Source organism: Bufo bufo, chromosome 6 (genome assembly GCF_905171765.1).
Source record: "Bufo bufo chromosome 6, aBufBuf1.1, whole genome shotgun sequence".
NCBI classification, from domain to species: domain Eukaryota; kingdom Metazoa; phylum Chordata; class Amphibia; order Anura; family Bufonidae; genus Bufo; species Bufo bufo.
Genome location: NC_053394.1, coordinates 356,855,343 through 356,878,500, shown reverse-complemented (window position 1 = coordinate 356,878,500; position 23,158 = coordinate 356,855,343). Strand labels below are relative to the sequence as shown.

Genomic DNA, 23,158 nt, shown 5'->3' with positions numbered 1-23,158 from the left:
CTGGAATGAAAAGAGAAAGTGTCAGTGATATCAGAAATAATGTTACCGGTTTATAGAGCGGTCCGGATAAGGTTTAACAAATCTGAAAAATATTTTTCTGTTATTGCAACTTCAACCAAACTCGTCCTTCATAGTCATTAGTGTATTGTTGGTCAAATCTTCCCTTTTTGGTGCGACCGGCTGGGAATCTAATGCATATGGAGAGCTCGCAACTCTCCGCAACAGATAATGTTGAGGGAGAAGGAATCAAAGGAATTTAATTATGCTACTTTCACATCTGCAGGTGGCTGTTCCGGTATGCTGTTTTCAGCAGAGAATGCCAGGAATCGGCCAGAGAAATACTGCTACGTGCAGCAGTTTTTGTCCAACCAATTCCCCGCATATTTTTCAGGTATCGTCCGGATCTCTGCTGGACCCCATTAAAGTCCAATGGCGTCTGGCAGGCAGGCAGCAGTATCTGTCAATGCCAGATCCGGAGAACTCCGGCTAGCTGTTTCGGCAAAGCTCTGCCATAGATGTTGTTATTTTGCCCAATCCAGAGATAAGTCACTTCCAGCAGACTTCTGCTCTATACCCATTGAGAACACAAACACGAATCGATCGTGTACGTGTATGAGGGGGTTAGGAGAGGTAGCTGTGAACAGACAGCTACTGAAGGTGTTTACTATCAAGGCCAACACTAGGGAGCATTGCCCCGGGCCCCTTTTTCTTAGGACTGGACCTAAGGGTCCTTTTATATTGACAGATATTCTGTCCAGAAACGAGCGGCAATAAACGATAACAGCATGTGGATAAGTGCTCATTACCTGCATTTACATACTTAAATTAGCTCTAGTATAAGAACAAACAATCGTCGATACGATCATTCTTCCCCATGCAGTTTTCGTTTGGGCAGCACACCCCATTTACATGAAGCAATGTGCTGCCGATAAATTATCATTTTTAGCGACGCTTAAAAGATCTGATCACCCGACGTATGGGAAAAAAACAATCGCCAATACGATCATTCTTCCACATGCAGTTTGTGTATAGGCAGCACCCCCCCCTGTTTACATGGAGCAAATTGCTGTCGATAAATGATCATTTTTGGTAATGCTTAAAAGATTTGATCAACTGACGGATTAATGTTTTACTTGTTCGTCTGGTGATCGGCAGTATGTTTACATGGAGCAATAATTGGGAACAGGAAAATTTTTCATGCTGAATGATCATTTAAATTGCTCCTGGATCAGAAAAATGAGATCTGCAGTGCCTTTTTTGTCCATGGGCTGAGTTCATTAAGCCCCCTGGGGGACTTGGAATGGAAACGGTAAATCCATTCCGCCTCCTTTTGAAGGATTTTCCTATCATAGTCCCCCCTTCTAAGCGGTGGAGGAATAGTTTCCAGAACAGAGAAACGCAGCACATTCGGGTCCCCCGCTTGTATATCATTGACGTGTTGGCAATTGAGGTATCCTTCTTGTTAGGAGCATCGTTAACGTGCTCACCCACTCTTCTCCTAAACTCACGGATTGTTTTGCCAATGTAATATAGTATTGATTGACCAGCATGATCCTTTTAATGATATCAATAAAATTTAAGATTTTAGGGTTCTAAGGTTTTCTTCTATATGTTTTTCAATTTTGATGGGACTCATTCATTCAGTATCCGTTTTTGTCTTACTTCCCACAGTAATATGCTCAGCTGTGCCCCCCAGTAATATGCCCACATTGTGCTCCCAGTAATATGCCCACATTGTGCCCCTTACAGAAAGAAGAAAAAATAAACACCACATATTTACCTTCTTCCAAGCAGCAGCAGCAGGACATCCGCTGCTCTGGTCTGTGAAGGAGGCGGAGCTGAGGCTGACTGCCGGTTGGCCCCACCCCCCACACAGACCAGAGGTGTGGAGAGCCACAGGGGGAGGGGGGGAGGATGGAGCAGGGAGCTGATGCCGTCTCTCTGCTTCATCATAATACAGGCAACTGCCTCATCTTCCTATGGAAGACAGCTGCCAGAAAGCGGGACATAGCTCCCCCGTACCGGGAGAGCCACTGTAATCTGGGACTGTCCCGCCGGATCCGTGACGGTTGTGAGGTATGGACTAGCCCACCAGAGTATGGTGGGCTAGTCCCCAGGCTATCATACCATAGTGGGCCCCAAAGGTGCAGGAGAATAAAACATTTGGAGCCAATAACTTGCCACTGGGGTCTATTTCTTTGAACCAAAACCAATTAAACTTTATTGATGATATGTGGGGGTGAGCCCCGAGAATAATCTCCTCTGGGGGGCCCAAAAAATCCCAGCATGACACTAGGGTGGATTCTTCTGCATTCAGTGGTGGACTTGCATGCTCAGCAGTTTCTTTGTTCCCTTCATCCATAAGTAAAGCGGCCCAGACACCTTTCATTCATTCATCCCAGTGGTGTAACTACAGGGAAAGTAGCTGCTTCGGGGCCTGACTTGGGATGGACCCGGGGAGCAGTGTCTTTTCTAGTATAATTCAGGCCAGGCCGGGCCCCCAGTGTGACTATATCTCAAGGGGGCCCGGCCTGGCCTGAAATGTACTAGAAAAGATGTACATGCCAGTATGAAGGAACTTTGGAATGCAGTAATGACAGGCTAAAGGACCTTTGATGATGTCATCATGTCACATGATCGAATGTCATTTAGCCTACCATTACAGTCTTCAAAAGGTCCTTTAGCCTCCAACCCAAGAGACATAAGAGAACAGAGAACCTGCAGCCTGTAAGTAAATAAGTGTATGTGTATGTGTGTATGTATGTGTTTATCTGTGTCAATATATGTGTGTACGTGTTTGTGTGTGTATATACACATATAAGTGTGTATGTATGTGTTTGTGTGTGTATGTGTTTATCTGTGTCAATATATATATGTGTGTGTGTTTATCTGTGTATGTGTTTATCTGTGTCAATATATATATGTGTGTGTGTGTGTTTATCTGTGTATGTGTTTGTGTGTGTGTGTGTGTATATATATACATTTGTGTATGTATATGTGTGTGTTTATGTATGTATATATACACTGCTCAAAAAAATAAAGGGAACACTTAAACAACACAATGTAACTCCAAGTCAATCACACTTCTGTGAAATCAAACTGTCCACTTAGGAAGCAACACTGAGTGACAATCAATTTCACATGCTGTTATGAAAATGGGATAGACAACAAGTGGAAATTATAGGCAATTAGCAAGACACCCCCAATAAAGAAGTGGTTCTGCAGGTGGTGATCACAGACCACTTCTCAGGTCCTATGCTTCCTGGCTGATGTTTTGGTCACTTTTGAATGCTGGCGGTGCTTTCACTCTAGTGGTAGCATGAGACGGAGTCTACAACCCACACAAGTGGCTCAGGTAGTGCAGCTTATCCAGGATGGCACTTCAATGCGAGCTGTGGCAAGAAGGTTTGCTGTGTCTGTCAGCGTAGTGTCCAGAGCATGGAGGCGCTACCAGGAGACAGGCCAGTACATCAGGAGACGTGGAGGAGGCCGTAGGAGGGCAACAACCCAGCAGCAGGACCGCTACCTCCGCCTTTGTGCAAGGAGGAACAGGAGGAGCACTGCCAGAGCCCTGCAAAATGACCTCCAGCAGGCCACAAATGTGCATGTGTCTGCTCAAACGGTCAGAAACAGACTCCATGAGGGTGATATGAGGGCCCGACGTCCACAGGTGGGGGTTGTGCTTACAGCCCAACACCGTGCAGGACGTTTGGCATTTGCCAGAGAACACCAAGATTGGCAAATTCGCCACTGGCGCCATGTGCTCTTCACAGATGAAAGCAGGTTCACACTGAGCACATGTGACAGACGTGACAGAGTCTGGAGACGCCGTGGAAAACGTTCTGCTGCCTGCAACATCCTCCAGCATGACCGGTTTGGCATTGGGTCAGTAATAGTGTGGGGTGGCATTTCTTTGGAGGGCCGCACAGCCCTCCATGTGCTCACCAGAGGTAGCCTGACTGCCATTAGGTACCGAGATGAGATCCTCAGACCCCTTGTGAGACCATATGCTGGTGCGGTTAACCCTGTGTTCCTCTTAATGCAAGACAATGCTAGACCTCATGTGGCTGAAGTGTGTCAGCAGTTCCTGCAAGACGAAGGCATTGATGCTATGGACTGGCCCGCCCGTTCCCCATACCTGAATCCAATTGAGCACATCTGGGACATCATGTCTCGCTCTATCCACCAACGTCACGTTGCACCACAGACTGTCCAGGAGTTGGCAGATGCTTTAGTCCAGGTCTGGGAGGAGATCCCTCAGGAGACCGTCCGCCACCTCATCAGGAGCATGCACAGGCATTGTAGGGAGGTCATACAGGCACGTGGAGGCCACACACACTACTGAGCCTCATTTTGACTTGTTTTAAGGACATTACATCAAAGTTGGATCAGCCTGTAGTGTGTTTTTCCACTTTAATTTTGAGTGTGACTCCAAATCCAGACCTCCATGGGTTGAAAAATTTGATTTCCATTTTTAATTTTTGTGTGATTTTGTTGTAAGCACATTCAACTATGTAAAGAACAAAGTATTTCAGAAGAATATTTAATTAATTCAGATCTAGGATGTGTTATTTTTGTGTTCCCTTTATTTTTTTGAGCAGTGTATATATATATATATATATATACACACAGTACAGACCAAAAGTTTGGACACACCTTCTCATTCAAAGAGTTTTCTTTATTTTCATGACTATGAAGGCATCAAAACTATGAATTAACACATGTGGAATTATATACATAACAAACAAGTGTGAAACAACTGAAAATATGTCATATTCTAAGTTCTTCAAAGTAGCCACCTTTTTCTTTGATTACTGCTTTGCACACTCTTGGCATTCTCTTGATGAGCTTCAAGAGGTAGTCCCCTGAAATGGTCTTCCAACAGTCTTGAAGGAGTTCCCAGAGATGCTTAGCACTTGTTGGCCCTTTTGCCTTCACTCTGCGGTCCAGCTCACCCCAAACCATCTTGATTGGGTTCAGGTCCGGTGACTGTGGAGGCCAGGTCATCTGGTGCAGCACCCCATCACTCTCCTTCATGGTCAAATAGCCCTTACTTTCAAAGTTTTCCCAATTTTTCGGCTGACTGACTGACCTTCATTTCTTAAAGTAATGATGGCCACTCGTTTTTCTTTACTTAGCTGCTTTTTTCTTGCCATAATACAAATTCTAACAGTCTATTCAGAAGGACTATCAGCTGTGTATCCACCTGACTTCTCCTCAACGCAACTGATGGTCCCAAGCCCATTTATAAGGCAAGAAATCCCACTTATTGAACCTGACAGGGCACACCTGTCAAGTGAAAACCATTTCAGGGGACTACCTCTTGAAGCTCATCAAGAGAATGCCAAGAGTGTGCAAAGCAGTAATCAAAGCAAAAGGTGGCTACTTTGAAGAACCTAGAATATGACATATTTTCAGTTGTTTCACACTTGTTTGTTATGTATATAATTCGACATGTATTAATTTATAGTTTTGATGCCTTCATAGTCATGAAAATAAAGAAAACTCTTTGAATGAGAAGGTGTGTCCAAACTTTTGGTCTGTACTGTATATATATATATATATATATATATATATATATACAGTGGATATAAAAAGTCTACACACTCCTGTTAAAATGTCAGGTTTCTGTGCTGTAAAAAAAAAAAAAAGACAAAGATAAATCATTTCAGAACTTTTTCCACCTTTAATCTGACCTATAAACTGTACAACTCAATTGAAAAACAAACTGAAATCTTTAAGGTGGAGGGAAGAAAACAAAAAAAAATTAAATAATATGGTTGCATAGGTGTGCACACCCTCTTATAACTGGGGATGTAGCTGTGTTCAGAATTAAGCAATCACATTCAAAATTATGTTAAATAGGAGTCAGCATACACCTGCCATCATTTAACCTCTTCAGGACACAGGGCGTACAGGTACGCCCTTATGTCCTGGTACTTAAGGACACAGGGCGTACCTGTACGCCCTGTGTATTTTCGATCACCGCCGCACAGCGGGCGGTGATCGGAAGCCGGTACCTGCTCATATCATTGATCAGGCACCTCGGCTAAATGCCCAAGGGGGGTCCCGTGACCCCCCCCATGTCGGCAAAAGCTGCAAACCGCAGGTCAATTCAGACCTTCGGTTTGCAGCTTTTACCTATTGCGGCGGCGGGCGGTGCCATCGGGTCCCCATGCGGCTGTAGGGGGGACCCGATGGCATGGAAGGCAGCGCGATGTCTAAGGAAGGCATCGCGCTGCCTTCCTGTGACGTGCCTGTGAGATCCAGCCCCCTGGATCTCACAGGCCGGAAGCTGTATGAGTAATACATACAGTATTACTCATACAGCCAATGCATTGGAATGCATTGTAAAGGAATATACCCCCCAAAGTTCAAGTCCCAAAGTGGGACAAAAAATAAAGTAAAAAAAAAAGTTGAAAAAATAAAGTTTTCCCCCCAAAAATTTAAGTTTCAAGTAAAAATAAACAAAAACGTCATTTTCCCCCGAATAAAGTAAAAAAAAATTGATAAAACTTACATAAATAAAAAAAAAGTATACATATTAGGTATTGCCGCGTCCGTATCGACCGGCTCTATAAACTTATCACACAACCTAACCTCTCAGATGAACACCGTAAAAAAAAAATAAAAAAAAAACTGTGCTAAATAAACCATTTTTTTGTCACCTTACATCACAAAAAGTACAACAGCAAGCGATCAAAAAGTCATATGCACCCCAAAATAGTGCCAATCAAACCGTCATCTCATCCCACAAAAAATGAGACCCTACCTAAGATAATCGCCCAAAAACTGAAAAAACTATGGCTCTCAGAATATGGAGACACTAAAACATGATTATTTTTTTTGTTTCAAAAATTATATTATTGTGTAAAAATTACATAAATAAAAAAAAGTATACATATTCGGTATCGCCGCGTCCATATCCACCGGCTCTAAAAAATATTACATGACCTAACCCTTCAGATGAACACCGTAAACAATTTTAAATAAAAACTGTGCTAAATAAACAATTTTTTGTCACCTTACTTCACAAAAAGTGTAATAGCAAGCGATCAAAAAGTCACACGCACCCCAAAATAGGCCAATAAAACCGTCATCTCATCCCGCAAAAATCATACCCTACCCAAGGTAATCGCCCAAAAACTGAAAACATTATGGTTCTTAGACTATGGAAACACTAAAACATGATTTTTTTTGCTTCAAAAATGAAATCATTGTGTAAAACTTACATAAATAAAAAAAAAGTATACATATTAGGTATTGCCGCGTCCGTGACAACCTGGTCTATAAAAATACCACATAATCTAACCTGTCAGATAAATATTGTAAATAACAAAAAATAAAAACGGTGCCAAAACAGCTATTTCTTGTTATCTTGCCTCACAAAAAGTGTAATATAGAGCAACCAAAAATCATATGTACCCTAAACTAGTACCAACAAAACTTCCACCATATCCCGTAGTTTCTAAAATGGGGTCACTTTTTGGGAGTTTCTACTCTAGGGGTGCATCAGGGGGGGCTTCAAATGGGACATGGTGTAAAAAAAAACAGTCCAGCAAAATCTGCCTTCCAAAAACCGTATGGCATTCCTTTCCTTCTGCGCCCTGCCGTGTGCCCGTACAGCAGTTTACGACCACATATGGGGTGTTTCTGTAAACTAAAGAATCAGGGCCATAAATATTGAGTTTGGTTTGGCTGTTAACTCTTGCTTTGTAACTGAAAAAAAAAAATTAAAATGGAAAATCTGCCAAAAAAGTGAAATTTTGAAATTGTATCTCTATTTTCCATAAATTCTTGTGGAACACCTAAAGGGTTAACAAAGTTTGTAAAAATCAGTTTTGAATACATTGAGGGGTGTAGTTTCTAGAATGGGGTCATTTTTGGGTAGTTTCTATTATGTAAGCCTCGCAAAGTGACTTCAGACCTGAACTGGTCCCTAAAAATTGGATTTTTGAAAATTTCGGAAAAATTTCAAGATTTGCTTCTAAACTTCTAAGCCTTGTAACATCCCCAAAAAATAAAATATCATTCCTAAAATGATCCAAACATGAAGTAGACATATGGGGAATGTAAAGTAATTACTATTTTTGGAGGTATTACTATGTTTTATAGAAGTAGAGAAATTAAAACTTGGAAATTTGCAATTTTTTACAACTTTTTGCTAAATTTGGTATTTTTTTATAAATAAAAATGAATTTTTTTTACTTCATTTTACCAGTGTCATGAAGTACAATATGTGACGAAAAAACAGTCTCAGAATGGCCTGGATAAGTCAAAGCGTTTTAAAGTTATCACCACTTAAAGTGACACTGGTCAGATTTGCAAAAAATGGCCTGGTCCTTAAGTTGAAATAAGGCTGTGTCCTTAAGGAGTTAAAGTGCCTCTCATTAAGCCCAAATAAAGTTCAGCTGCTCTAGTTGGTCTTTCCTGAAATTTTCTTAGTCGCATCACACAACAAAAGCCATGGTCCACAGAAAGCTTCCAAAGCATCAGAGGGATCTCATTGTTAAAAGGTATCAGTCAGGAGAAGGGTCCAAAATAATTTCCAAGGCATTAGATATACCATGGAGCACATTAAAGACAGTCATCATCAAGTGGAGAAAATATGGCACAACAGTGACATTACCAAGAACTGGACATCTCTCCAAAATTGATGAAAAGACGAGAAGAAAACTGGTCTGGGAGGCTACCAAGAGGCCTACAGCAACATTAAAGGAGCTGCAGGAATATCTGGCAAGTACTGGCTGTGTAGTACATGTGACAACAATCTCCCGTATTCTTCATATGTCCGGTCTATGGGGTAAAGTGGAAAGACGAAAGCCTTTTCTTACGAAGAAAAACATCCAAGCCAGGCTACATTTTGCAAAAACACATCTGAAGTCTCCCAAAAGCATGTGGGAAAAGGTGTTATGCTCTGATGAGACCAAGGATGAACTTTTTGGCCATAATTCCAAAAGATATGTTTGGCCCGAAAACAACACTGCACATCACCAAAAGAACACCATACCCACAGTGAAGCATGGTGGTGGCAGCATCATGCCAAGGGGCTGTTTTTCTTCAGCTGGAACTGGGGCCTTAGTTAAGCTAGAGGGAATTATGAACAGTTCCAAATACCAGTCAATATTGGCACAAAACCTTCAGGCTACTGCTAGAAAGATGAACATGAAGAGGAACTTCATCTTTCAGCATGACAACGACCCAAAGTATACATCCAACTCAACAAAGGAATGGCTTCACCAGAAGAAGATTAAAGTTTTGGAATGGCCCAGCCAGAGCCCAGACCTGAATCCAATTGAAAATATGTGAGGTGATCTGAAGAGGACTGTGCACAGGAGATGCCCTCGCAATCTGACAGATTTGGAGTGTTTTTGCAAAGAAGAGTGGGCAAATTTTGCCAAGTCAAAATGTGCCATGCTGATAGACTCATTCCAAAAAGACTGAGTGCTGTAATAAAATCAAAAGGTGCTTTAACAAAGTATTAGTTTAAGGGTGTGCACACTTATGCAACCATATTATTTTATTTTTATATTTTTTCTTCCCTCCACCTAAAAGATTTCAGTTTGTTTTTCAATTGAGTTGTACAGTTTATAGGTCACATTAAAGGTGGAAAAAGTTCTGAAATGATTTATCTTTGTCTCATTTTTTTACATCACAGAAACCTGACATTTTAACAGGGGTGTGTAGACTTTTTATATCCACTGTGTATATATATATATATATATATATATATATATATATATAAATACAGTCAGGTCCATAAAAATTGGGACATCGACACAATTCTAATTTTTTTTGCTCTATACACCACCATAATGGATTTGAAATGAAACGAACAAGATGTGCTTTAACTGCAGACTGTCAGCTTTAATTTGAGGGTATTTACATCCAAATCGGGTGAACGGTGCAGGAATTACAACAGTTTGCATATGTGCCTCCCACTTGCTAAGGAACCAAAAGTAATGGGACAATTGGCTTCTTAGCTTTTCCATGGCCAGGTATCTGTTATTCCCTAATTATCCCAATTACAATGAGCAGATAAAAGGTCCAGAGTTCATTTCACGTCTGCTTTTTGCATTTGGAATCTGTTGCTGTCAACTCTCAAGATGAGATCCAAAGAGCTGTCACTATCAGTGAAGCAAGCCGTCATTAGGCTGAAAAAACACAACAAACTTATCAGAGAGATAGCAAAAACATTAGGCGTGGCCAAAACAACTGTTTGGAACATTCTTAATAAGAAGGAACGCACCGGTGAGCTCAGCAACACCAAAAGACCAGGAAGACCACGGAAAACAACTGTGGTGGATGACCGAAGAATTCTTTACCTGGTGAAGAAAACGCCCTTCACAACAGTTGGCCAGATCAAGAACACTCTCCAGGACGTAGGTGTATGTGTGTCAAAGTCAACAATCAAGAGAAGACGTCACCAGAGTGAATACAGAGGGTTCACCACAAGATATAAACAATTGGTGAGCCTCAAAAACAGGAAGGCCAGATTAGAGTTTGCCAAACGACATCTAAAAAAGCCTTCACAGTTCTGGAACAACATCCTAAGGACAGATGAGACCAAGATCAACTTGTACCAGAGTGATGGGAAGAGAAGAGTATGGAGAAGGAAAGGAACTGCTCATGATCCTAAGCATACCACCTCATCAGTGAAGCATGGTGGTGGTAGTGTCATCGCGTGGGCATGTATGGCTGCCAATGGAACTGGTTCTCTTGTATTTATTGATGATGTGACAAAAGCAGCAGGATGAGTTCTGAAGTGTTTCGGGCAATATTATCTGCTCATATTCAGCCAAATGCTTCAGAACTCATTGGAAAGAAGTGGAATGTTATGCAATGGCCAAGTCAATCACCTGACCTGAATCCGATTGAGCATGCATTTCACTTGCTGAAGACAAAACTGAAGGCAAAATGCCCCAAGAACAAGCAGGAACTGAAGACAGTTGCAGTAGAGGCCTACCAGAGCATCACCAGGGATGAAACCCAGCGTCTGGTGATGTTTATGCGTTCCAGACTTCAGGCTGTAATTGACTGCAAAGGATTTGCATCCAAGTATTAAAAAGTGAAAGTTTGATTTATGATTATTATTATGTTCCATTACTTTTGGACCCTTAACAAGTGGGAGGCACATATGCAAACTTCGTTTCATTTCAAATCCATTGTGGTGGTGTATAGAGCCAAAAATGTTAGAATTGTGTCGATGTCCCAATATTTATGTATGTGTATATGTGTAGAGAATTTGCTGTGGGGCCAGTCAGCTCTAGCTATGCCCCTGATTCATCCCTACTTCTAAGTTCATAGAAATATATCGCTATACCTCTCTCTAGACATTGGAGAAGGACATTGGATTACAGACCACAGTCCTGTTTATTAGTGGAATCACTGGAGCTGTGAGCGAGGGACTATTTTCTATGCAGAGGAGTACGACGGGAGAAGGGGATAACGAGCTGCCTACTGTGCACTTCTGTGAGATGCAGGTGCTTGATGGTCCCGTCGGACGAGCTGCTGCCCTCCCATACTAAGGGAATAGACAAGAGCTGCACAGATGCAAGTAAAAAAGCTAAAAAGGGCAAAAATGACACAGGAGAGCAGCATTTTTGCATTTATAGTTAAAATAAAGATGTAAATTACTCCAGATTTTTATTTATTTTATTTTTTATTAATTTGTAGTATAATCTACATATATAATAGTACCCACCTGCAGTGTCCCGTTACCCTTAAAGGACATCTGTCAGCAGATTTGTACCTACACTATGAAACTGGCTGACCTGTTACATGTGCACTTGGCAGCTGAAAATATCTGTGTTGGTCCCGTGTTCATATGTGCCTGCATTGCTGAAAAAAATTATGTTTTAATAAATGCAAATGAGCTCTAGGAGCAACGGGGGCGTTGCCATTACACTAAGAGGCTCAGCTCTCTCTGCAACTTCCGTGTCCTCTGCACTTTGATTGACAGGGCCTGGCAGTGTAAATGTTATTACACCTGCCCATGACTTCTCCTAAAGTCAATCAAAGTGCAGAGGGCTCTGCAGTTGCAGAGAGAGCAGAGGCTCATTTCCATATATTAAAGCTTCATTTTTCTCAACAATGCAGGCACATATGAACATGGGATCAAAACAGCTGCCAAGCACACGTCAGCCAGTTTCATAGGTACAAATCTGCCGACAGATGCCCTTTAATTTTTACATTGGAGACAATTGAGACTTTTTTTGCATAAAGATATTCTTAATTAGGTCCATCATGACCAATTTGGGTCATGGAATATAAGACTTTGTTATCTACTATAACTTGTCACCTTACTCTTTTCAATGAAGGAAAGTGTCTCAGGGTTATTTAATTTTAAGGTCAACCTTGCAAATTCTGAGACACTAGATATACAGATGCTCAGATCTTGTGTGGAACAACTGAAAATGTCTTTCAGTTTTAAGTGGGCTCCCCAGCCCTTCGGGTCATCTCTGTGCGCTGAGATAACAGAAGAGAGAGAACCTGAAGATATTTACAGGATAATTATTCCAAGGGAGTTGTCCTTTTTTGGTTTGGTAGATGCACAATTTGAAAGATGAACAATGTACCAGAAATTCTACACCTGTTTCAAGCTTCACCAGTGAAGCTCCTCACTGCATTTCTAAAATCTGTAGCACAACTGCAGAATAAAATCATCTGACCAGTGAGAATAAAATGAGCCATATTATGTAGGTCAAAGGAGCAAGGTGGTATGTCGTGTTGGAATGAGAAAGCCAAACCATCCATAGTCGTAGGTTCACTAAAATTCCTTTGAAGATGCAACTATAGATGTATGAGGTTCATTGGTCTACGTTACGGACACATCCCCTACTATAGGCCCTACAGTTAAAGGGTCACTGAGTTTTCATAACATTTTTGATACATCATAAAAACATATCGAAGGTTTTAATCTCTGTGCGCTGAGACCCCCCTTGAGTGCTAGAATAGGGAGGGAGAAGCGCTCGCATATTGTGCTCTCTCTCCTCACAGCAGGAGACAGTGAGTCTGTCTCACTTCCTTTCCTGCAGCGAGGAGAGAGAGCACGATATGCGAGCACTTCTCTATCCTCCTTCTAGCGATCGTTGAGGTTATCAGCACTCAAACCCCCTGCTGATCAAAACTGATGACATGTCTCTATAATAAAAAAAAATTGAAAATTAAGTGTCCTTTTAAATGTCCTTCAGGAGATAACGTTAAGAACTCTTTGATTACTTCGCCAGTGTTTCTTATATTGGGTAATCATTAGAGGTGGTCTTTAGAGTTGGGTTTCTGAATGGTCAGTGACATGCCATTCATTTTTGGGAGGGGAATGTTTAGCTAACTTGACATCTTTACTTGTTTGTGAGTGAGGTTTGGTGTCCATTGAGTGCTTATTATGATCGAGCTGAGACTGCTATTATAATCTGCTAGAGGTGCTTGGTCAATGATTGCACAATCAAGGTGGTGCACCCTTTATATTGGGTTCTGCAGCAGGGTATACAGTACAGACCAAAAGTTTGGACACACCTTCTCATTCAAAGGGTTCTTTATTTTCATGACTATGAAGGCATCAAAACTATGAATTAACACATGTGGAATTATATACATAACAAACAAGTGTGAAACAACTGAAAATATGTCATATTCTAGGTTCTTAAAAGTAGCCACCTTTTGCTTTGATTACTGCTTTGCACACTCTTGGCATTCTCTTGATGAGCAAAGCAGTAATCAAAGCAAAAGGTGGCTACTTTGAAGAACCTAGAACATGACATATTTTCAGTTGTTTCACACTTGTTTGTTATGTATATAATTCCACGTGTTAATTCATAGTTTTGATGCCTTCAGTGTGAATCTACAATTTTCATAGTCATGAAAATAAAGAAAACTCTTTGAATGAGAAGGTGTGTCCAAACTTTTGGTCTGTACTGTATGTTGAGGCAGGGTCACATTAATACTGGGTGGCATCTCCCCTTGCTGCAATACAGGGGGCCACTCAGGCATGGTAATGGTGAAACTAATGCTTGAGATCCTCCTGCTATATGTCATTCCAAGCTGCTTCAACTTGGACCCGTAGTTCAAAAAAATCAGAGGGGCAGAGACTTCATATAGCGGCACCAGTAGTGTTTTGTTTAGGACTCATGCACACGAACGGGCAGGCCGTGCCCCTATCATTGGTCCCCTATATATGGGCACGGGCCGTGTGCACATGGATGTGGACCTATTCAGTCGAGCAGAAGGCCCTATTTTTTTAGGGTGTGCACGGATTGCAGTTCAAGCTGAATGGGTCTGCATCTGTCAGCGCCGGCCACACGGACTGTGCCTGTGCATTGAGATTAGTAAATTGTGGTCCCAATTTTCACTTGATTATTTAATCACTTGTAGTTTATAAAGGACATGTACCCACTAATGACATGTCGGTTCTAGTAATTAATTGTATTGATTACAATTCTGGAGCATTTCTATGCCGTGCCGTTCCTCTATGATTCCTGTTTAGAAGTTTATGTATAAATTGCCCACTAAGTGTTAGGCCTCTTTCACACGACCGTATGGCGTTTTCAGTGTTTTGCAGTCCATTTTTCACGGATCCTTTGTTCCGTTTTTTGTTTTCGTTGTGCTTCTATTTCTGTTAAATTTTTCCATTCCGTTTTTCCGTATAGCATATACAGTATACAGTAATTACATAGAAAAAATTGGACTGGGCATAAAATTTTCAATAGACGGTTGCGCAAAAACGGAACGGATACGGAAGACATACGGATGCATTTCCGTATGTGTTCCATTTTTTTTTTGCGGACCCATTGACTTGAATAGAGCCACGGAACGTGATTTGCGGGCAATAATAGGACATGTTTTATCTTTCAACGGAATGGAAAAACGGAAATTACGGAAACGGAATGCATACGGAGTACATTCCGTTTTTTTTTGCGGAACCATTGGAATAAATGGTTCCGTATACGGACCATATACGGAACACAAAAAACGGCCCGTAAACGGAAAAAAACAAACGGTCGTGTGAAAGAGGCCTTACCAGTTGGGGGAGTTTCTATGCACAGTCTGACACTATCCAATCACTGCTGCAAGTGTCAGACTGTGCAGGGACATAAGGGCAGCCATACACATACATACACAGCTATCTCTCCTGACTCCCTCCCCCATGTACACATATATACGTGGATGTGATGTGTATGAGTGATGGCTTATCTCCAAGGAAAACAAAAGGGTTGGGCGAAAATATTAACTTCGACTGATCCTTCTCTCCCCTGACATCATCTGTCAGTGGAGAGTTGGAAGCTCCTCATTGACACATTAGACTGGGAGTATCAATACCTGAACGCGGTGCAAATGTTTTAACAGTTAAAAGGCATACAGGCCTTGGCTTACCTTTTTATGGCGGCTTAGTCGAAGCGCTGCACAGGTCTCCTGTGCAGCAGAGAGCTGGGTTTGGCTCTCACATGGTTTTGGCTCTCCAGACCAGCAGAATCACCAATCCGGCCTATTTAACCCCTTATATTCCGCTGTCAATAGTAACTGCGGCATCTAAGTAGTTAAGAGGGAGGGAGCTCCTTCCTTCTCCCTTGTCTCTCTGGCACAGCCTGTTGGTGACTCAGTGTAGCTCTGACAGTATGATACTCTGCACTGCATAATCAGTACAAAGTATTATAGAAGCGATTAAAGTCCCCTTGTGGGACAAGTAAATGGTTAAAAAAATGTAAAAAAAAAAGTTTTATTAAATGATAAAAGTTTACAAATACACCTTTTTCCCATTGAAAAAAGAGCTTTTCAGTGGGGAAAAAAATTGCACAAATAAAATCCCCTCCGCATATTTGGCATTGCTGCGTCCGTAACGACCCATACTATACAATTGTCATGCTAAATAAATTTTAAAAATGCCAGAATTGTCGTTTTTTGGCTTATTCACCACCCAAAAAAAAAAACGGAATAAAAAACAGTGTACCCCAAAATGATATCAATGAAAACTACAAGTCATCCTGCCATACTGTTCGAAGTTTGGTCACTAAGGCCCACAACAGGCTGGTCACTGAGGGGTTAAACCCCTAAGACCATTTTGAGAACACCTGCCCTACTTTGACCTTGCTCAGGCTACTTTCACACTTGTGGTAGCCTTTTCCGGCAGGTTGTACCGGCGGGGGAGCAGCCTGCCGGATCTGTGCTACCGCTAGTCCATCGTGCCACCAGAAGTCCGCTCCGGCCCGATTCACTATAATTGGGGGGGCGGAGGTCCGGCCGCACCACAGCAAACATGGCGAGTGGTAGCCGAAATAAAACTACAGCACGCTGCGTTTTTTGTCCGGCCGCCTCTCGGCTTGTTTCGGTGCTGCAGCCGGACCTCAAGCCCACCCCCATTATAGTGAATGGGGCTGGAGCGGACTTATGGCGGCACGGTGGACTAGCAGTAGCACGAATCCGGCAGGCTGTTCCCCCACTGGAACAGCCTGCCGGAAAAGGCTACCGCAAGTGTGAAAGCAGCATTAGTCTTCAGACACATCTGGCATTGAGAGTCCCATAGAGTCTCTATAGGAGACTGCACAAATGTTCTCTTTATTTGTCCTCAAGTTCTTGCATCTCGTCCTTCCCTCTTACTTTATTCCCTCAGTTTGCTAAGCCCAGACCCCCTCCCGTTCCTCACAGACACATACTAGAACAGAATCCCACACACATGGGTGTCATGGCATCCAGCTTATTTCCGCCGGGATCCAAATGTCACAGATCTAAGCCCTGCTGTTCCCTCTTAAGTTTCCCCCAGACACAAATCTACCAATGTTCCTGCCAGCTCTCTGTGCCAGGCCAAGTCCTCCGCCTTTTATCCTTTCACAGGGCACAGATATAGTCACTTTGCCTGATGCCAAAAAATAAAAATAAAAAACATATGCGGCCAATAATGTCAGAAATAAAGGAAATGTTTCTAGGTAGCTGATAATCATTAGTAGCTGGACTAATAAATATCATTAATATGAAGGTTTTATTCTTGTCACATGTAATGGGGAGGGGATAACCCCAGATAACACACAGAAGGAATAAACCGGAGTCTAGGCCTTAAAGCTAAGGGAGAGGGATGGTGACCTCCTAGGAAACCCTAGACCTCTCCCTGACTCCTGCCAGTATGAATAGACCCTGAAGGTGGAAATACTCATACACCGGAAACCTTAGCCCTGGAGACCCTGGAAGGCCCTAGGAGTGGTGGCAGGGAATGAGACTACTGGTTCCTCCCCAGATGAAGGAACCAGCGTCTCCCTGAGGCTTAGACAACAACACACACCAGCTCAACCAACTCCAGCAGGAAATATCAACCGCATGGTAAGCAGTGTGAGTCAGAACTAAATAGAGCCTCAGTAATGACCACAAGCTGCTCCTCACAAGAGGTGTGGTCATTACCAAACAACAACACTGCAAGATGAAAACAGAGAGAATGTCAGATACAATTCTCTTCCATGGTGGTACAGGTGGCTAACGGTTTCCAATACGTTTTGCACAAAAGAAATCATAGAATTTTACATTTTATATTATGTGACTATTCTCCACCTAAAGAAATATGATTAGGGTGTGTGCTTAGCCCGCTGACTTGGTGCAGTAAAGGTCTCTAACCCTCCTCTGTTCTGCTAAGGACAGGTCACCAATAAAAAGTTCCAGAAGACCCCTTTAAAGGGAATCTGTGACATGAATCTGTTAAATTTCATTCTGAAGAAAAAGTACCTTTAATCCATATGCAAATGAGAAGTTAAGTGCACAGAGGGCGGATCCAAGCAACTCTGTGCACCCTTGATCCTCTTGCTTCCTCTGCAAGCTCCTCCCTCTCTTTCTTGATTGACAGGGCCCGATTCCTGCATAGTCATCTCTCCTGGCCCCGTCAATCAAGAAAAGGAGAAAGGGGCTGGCAGAAGAGCCAAGGTGCAGCAGGACCTCAGAGAGTCTCATGATCAGACTCCTTGTAAATCAGAAGACCACAGATTGAACATCTTATAAAATAAATGTATTTTGTTTGAAAAAACTGATAGTTTACCCAGAACATTTTGGGATATTTCTTTAACGTATCCCAAAAGACATATCAAGGGGCACCCGGTACGACTTTTATACCGACATACTAATAGGAAATAATGGTGCCCGTTACCGTTTCTTCTTGTCTTCTCAGCCGAGCGTGCATGTGTTTTTAGTGGACAGAGGAGAAAGTCAAAAGGATTGGGCATTGAAATTCAACATGTCTGATCCTTCTTTTCCCTGACATCTGCCAGGGGAGAATCAGCACCCCACCCCCCCATATGTCACGGCCTATGGTGTACGCTGTGACACTGTTGCCACACTTGCGGTTGCTCGCGGCAACGTGTTGCTGTGAGAGCATGCGGTGGCAGTGTCTCGGCCTTCTGGGTGATTGCCGTGACATGGATGCCATGCATGCTGTTGCCGGTTGTAACGTGTTTGGTTCGCTTGTGTGTGCACTTCCCCTTTAAGTTGTAGCCTCCCTCTGTCTGGTGCTGTAAGGGTTAACTCCCTGACTGGGTGTGGTGGCTTGTGCTTCTTATACCTGTGGCTTTAGGTCAGGAGTCAGTGGTACTCCAGCCTTGGTGTGTGCTGGAGTTATGCTCTGTCTGGTTGTTCCATCTGTCCAGTGAGGGCCACCCTTGTGGTCATAGATGTTCTTATGGTGTCTCACGTTTATTGCAGCTATGGAAAATTAGCAGCACTGAAATTAGCAGATTCCGCCTACTTTTCTCTTATGTATATGGGCACCTTAAGATCTCAACATGGGAATATGGTTAGTCCTGTCCTCGCAGTTAGACTCCATTCACACGTCCGCAAGTGTTGTCCGCACCCGTTCCGCAATTGTGCGGAACGGGTGCGGACCCATTCATTCTCTATGGGGACTGAATGGATGCGGAGAGCACACTATGTGCTCTCCGCATCCACATTTCCGGAGTGCAGCCCGATCTTCCGGTCCGCAGCTCCGGAAAAAAAAGGGGCATGTCCTATTCTTGTCCGCAATTGTATACAAGAATAGGCATTTCTATGGGGTGCCGGCCGGGTGTATTGCGGATCCGCAATGCACTGCGGATGTGTGAATGGACCCTTATAAGAGCTTACTTACAAAATACATACATGTGTATGAGCACCTATATTGCCTAATGATATCAGTATATCGTATTTAGGAAGCAACGCTGCAAGGAAATGTCATTTTAAAGTCACCTACAGCAATAGATCCAGTATTGGGGCAGTAACAGCGTATTTATTCTATGGTAAATTCAAAGTGACCATTAGGTTCCTGCATTTCCCTGCAGCAATATATGTGACCTTCTGTTAAATTTCCCACCCGTATCAGTTGGGGCTTTGAGGAGACAATCCCTTACATTTTCAGTGCAGTTACGCTTGACATCATTCATCTAGTTTTTCTCAGTCAGACTCCCGCTGAGAGTTGCGTTGCCTGCTATAACATGGTGACGTGTGCAGTCCTCCACTGGCTGCAACATACCGCTGCCCTACTGCTTACACTGCACTGTGTACTGCAAAGCAGGTCTTGTGGTGGTCCTCCACAAGTGACACTATGACATCCCCTGAACATGGTGTAATAGAAGTTGTGTTTAACACTGGTGAGGACTAGGTAGGGGCAGATTTGGCATTTCTGGGACCCCAAGCAAAGTTATGTCTGGGAGCCCCTGTTGCACCGCTAAGCTTTGTCCTGTAGGGCCACTACACTGTTCCCCATTACATTGCTAATATGGTAATAGCTGATATACCCCCCCACCACACCGTATATTGCCCCCTTATGTGCTCCTCACGTGCCCCTCAGACAGTATGACGCCTCCTTATGTTCCCCCAACACAATATGATTGCCCTTATATGTTCCCAACACAATATGGTGTTCCCTTATTTGCCCTCTAACACAATATGGTGACCCTTATGTGTCCCAACACACTATGGTGCCCCTTTCTGTGCCTCTAACACCATATGGTGTTCCCTCATGTGTCCCCTAAAATCATATAGTGCACCTTATGTGTCCTCCAACACAATATGGTGCTCCCTTATTTGACCCTAGCACAATATGGTGCCCCTTGTGTGCCTCAACACAATAGGATGCCCCCTTATATGCCCCCAGCATACTATGATGCCCCTTATTTGTCCCCTAACACAAAATTGTTCTGCTTTAGCATATCCAAAATATTATACTCACCAAGCCCAAATTCACACAATGAACGGAGCGGATCCATCTCTGCAGATCTGCTCCAGTCTGTTTAGCGGCTAAGCGCAGCAAGCACGATGATGTCACTTCATTATGCCTGCCAGCATCACACCACTGGCCGAAGGGTGAATGGTGGCGCTGGGAACTGACAGCTCCCTGCTTCATTGTTGCATTTAACTGTATTGCCATCCTGAGGGCATGGATGTAGCTGAAAAAGGTGCCATCTCTTAGGGGAAACTTGACTAGCAAGGGGCAGCAGGGGGCCCTGGTACAATTGCATTTTTTGCATGGTGAACAAATCCGCACCAGGGTCTAGGAGTAAGCCGGTGGAAAATTTGACAACAATTCTGTGAATTTGTATTGGGTTATGCATACCAAAATGCATTGAATGCATAAGTAAACCATATTAGGATTTTAAGTCACTTTTGAAATTTTTTTTGCAGAAGTCTTCAGCTCGGAGCTGATTCTAAGCCTTCTTTCAAGTGGTTAAACGAGAGCCGACACAGAACTAAAGCAAATGAAGAAAGGTGAGACTTAGGAAAAAAAACACTTTCCAATACATCAATGGCTCTGTAAACAGCAAAGATTACATAAATCAATACATTTTACTGTTTCCATGTAGGAAAAATGACAAGAAGGCGGCAGTGACGTCAGCAAAGTCTAATGTCAAGGTAAACAGGGTTCTTGAGATGTATTAGAACTGACTCCAAGGTGGAGGTTCACTTTTAGAATAATGAATAAGAAACTTATCCCAAAGCCTTTTTATTCTTAGACTAACATCTGTTCTCCTTTCCTCCTAGCTGCACACTGACCCTGTCTGCCCCACTTCTCTACGCTTCCATGTGCAGAATGACTCTTATTTCAGAAATCTGTTCAAGTTTGACGTCCCTGTGCTTATGTGGGACAGTCATCTCACGGAGGACACCAAGAAAAACCTCAACCAGAGACCTGTGCCATATGGCTGGGAGGATCTCCCTCCAGAAGGTAGCCATTGCCATAATATTACTGTACATACACGTGGTGTCACACACAGACTTGTGTGGAGGTTTTTGATGCAGTTTTTTGAGCCAAAGCCTGAAGGGGATCCAACAATTGTTCCTATATAGCAGGGGTACTCAAGTACTTTTTGTAAAGGTCCACATACCTGAGTCTGCTGTAGGATGAGGGTCCGAGCTGCAATTATTTATACCTTTTTCACAATAATCCACACCTCCAAGTTCACCTATTCTCCCTTCTGCCGACTAAACAGTAAGTGCCCCCTAACAATAATGATGCCCCTTTAATGCCCCTCAGACAGTATCATATCCCTCCACAGAGTATGATACCCCTAAGTGCACCCTCACAGCAGGGTGATCCCTTGGTGCTCCCACACATTATGATGCTCCTTAGTGCCTCTGACACATTGCGATGCCTCCTTAGTTCCTCCCCACAGAGTATGAATACCGTAAGTGCCCCCTCACAGTAGGATGATCCCTTAGCTGCCCCTCACACAGAATGAGCCCCACTTAAAAGCCCCCAGAACAAAGTGATGTTCTCTACATGCCCCCTCACACAGTATGATGTACCCTTAAATGCTCCCCTCACAAATTGATGTCCCTTAATTGCCCCCCACACAGTATGATGTCCCCCACACAGTATGATGTGCACTGATGCCCTGTTAAGTGGCCCCCACACAGTGCTGCGCCATTAAGTTCTCCCCACATAGTATGATGCCCCTTTAAGTAGCCCCACACACAGTGATGCCCCCCTCATAGACTATGCCCCTTTAGATGGCCCCAACATTGATGCCCCCCTAATATTTACGCACCCTTTAGTGGTCCTCCCCACACACAGTTAGTGGACCCCCACAGAGTTATACACCTTTAGATGCCTTCCCACAAAGTTATGTCCCTACAGTGCTGCCCTCTCCAGTGCCTCCACACATAGTGATGCCCCTTTAGGTGGCTCCCCAAACACAGTGATGCCCCCCTCATAAATTATGACCCCTTAGATGGCCCCCAAACAAAGTTATGCCCCTTTTAGTGCCCCATCACAGCTATGTACCTTAGATGGCCCCTCACTCAGCTATGCCTGGTTAGATGTCCCCCCCTACACACAGTTAAGTGCCCCCCCCAAGTTATGTCCTCTTTAGTGGCCCCCTCACAGTTTTGCCACTTAGATGTCCTCCTTCAAAGTATTATGCCACCTTATATGGCCCCACACACACGCACAGTTATGCCCCCTTTACTTCCGCCCCCCCCCCCCCCCCCCAGGGTTATGTAGCTCCCCCTCACAGAGTAGTGCCTCCGGTATAAAAACTCACCTATCATGTATTCCCCTGACCAACAGAGCCACTCCGTTCTGTGTTCTGCTGTTTGTGGCAGAGCGCAGTAGGCATGCCTAGGTTGTTTGGCACCCTGGGCGGGTCCTTTCTCTGGCACCCCCCCTTCCCCTCCCAATACTTAAAAAAAATTGGAACCCCTCACAGTAGTATTGCCCTAATTGTACAACCTTCACAGTAATTTTGTACAGATATGTGCCCCCTAACAGTAGTTATGCCCACATTGTTCCCCCTTAAAGTACTTAGCCCTTCATTGTGCCCCTTCACAGTAATTATGCCCTCATTGTGCCCCCTCACAGTAGTTATGCCGTCTCTGTGCCCCTTTCACAGTAGTAATGCCCTATCTGTGCCCCTTCACAGTTGTAATGCCCTCTCTGTGCCCCCTTCACAGTAATAATCCCCATTGTGCCCTTTACAGTAATAATCCCCATTGTGCCCCCTTACATAGTTACATAGTATATAAGGCCGAAAAAAGACATTTGTCCATCCAGTTTGGCCTGTTATCCTGCAAGTGCAAGTTTTATCCTTCATAGTAATAATCCCCATTGTGCCCCCTTAATAGTAATAATCCTCATTGTGCCCCCTTCATAGTAATAATCCTCATTGTGCCTCTTTCACAGTAATAATGCCCATTGTGCCCCTTCACAGTAGTGATGCCTATT

At 43.3% G+C, this 23,158-nt stretch overlaps 1 protein-coding gene across 2 annotated transcripts in view; it reads left to right on the top strand.

Moving 5' to 3' along the window:
* ST6GALNAC2 (ST6 N-acetylgalactosaminide alpha-2,6-sialyltransferase 2) overlaps positions 1–23,158 on the top strand; it is a 91,078-nt gene that overhangs the window by 51,167 nt on the left and 16,753 nt on the right. The window contains exons 3-5 of one of the 2 annotated variants that reach the window (XM_040435872.1): positions 20,623–20,703; positions 20,799–20,847; positions 20,977–21,160. In XM_040435872.1, coding sequence (XP_040291806.1) covers positions 20,623–20,703; positions 20,799–20,847; positions 20,977–21,160 — 314 coding nt within the window. Of the gene's footprint in view, positions 1–20,619; positions 20,704–20,798; positions 20,848–20,976; positions 21,161–23,158 lie in introns of both variants that reach the window. The other variant, XM_040435871.1, reaches the window with a different exon arrangement.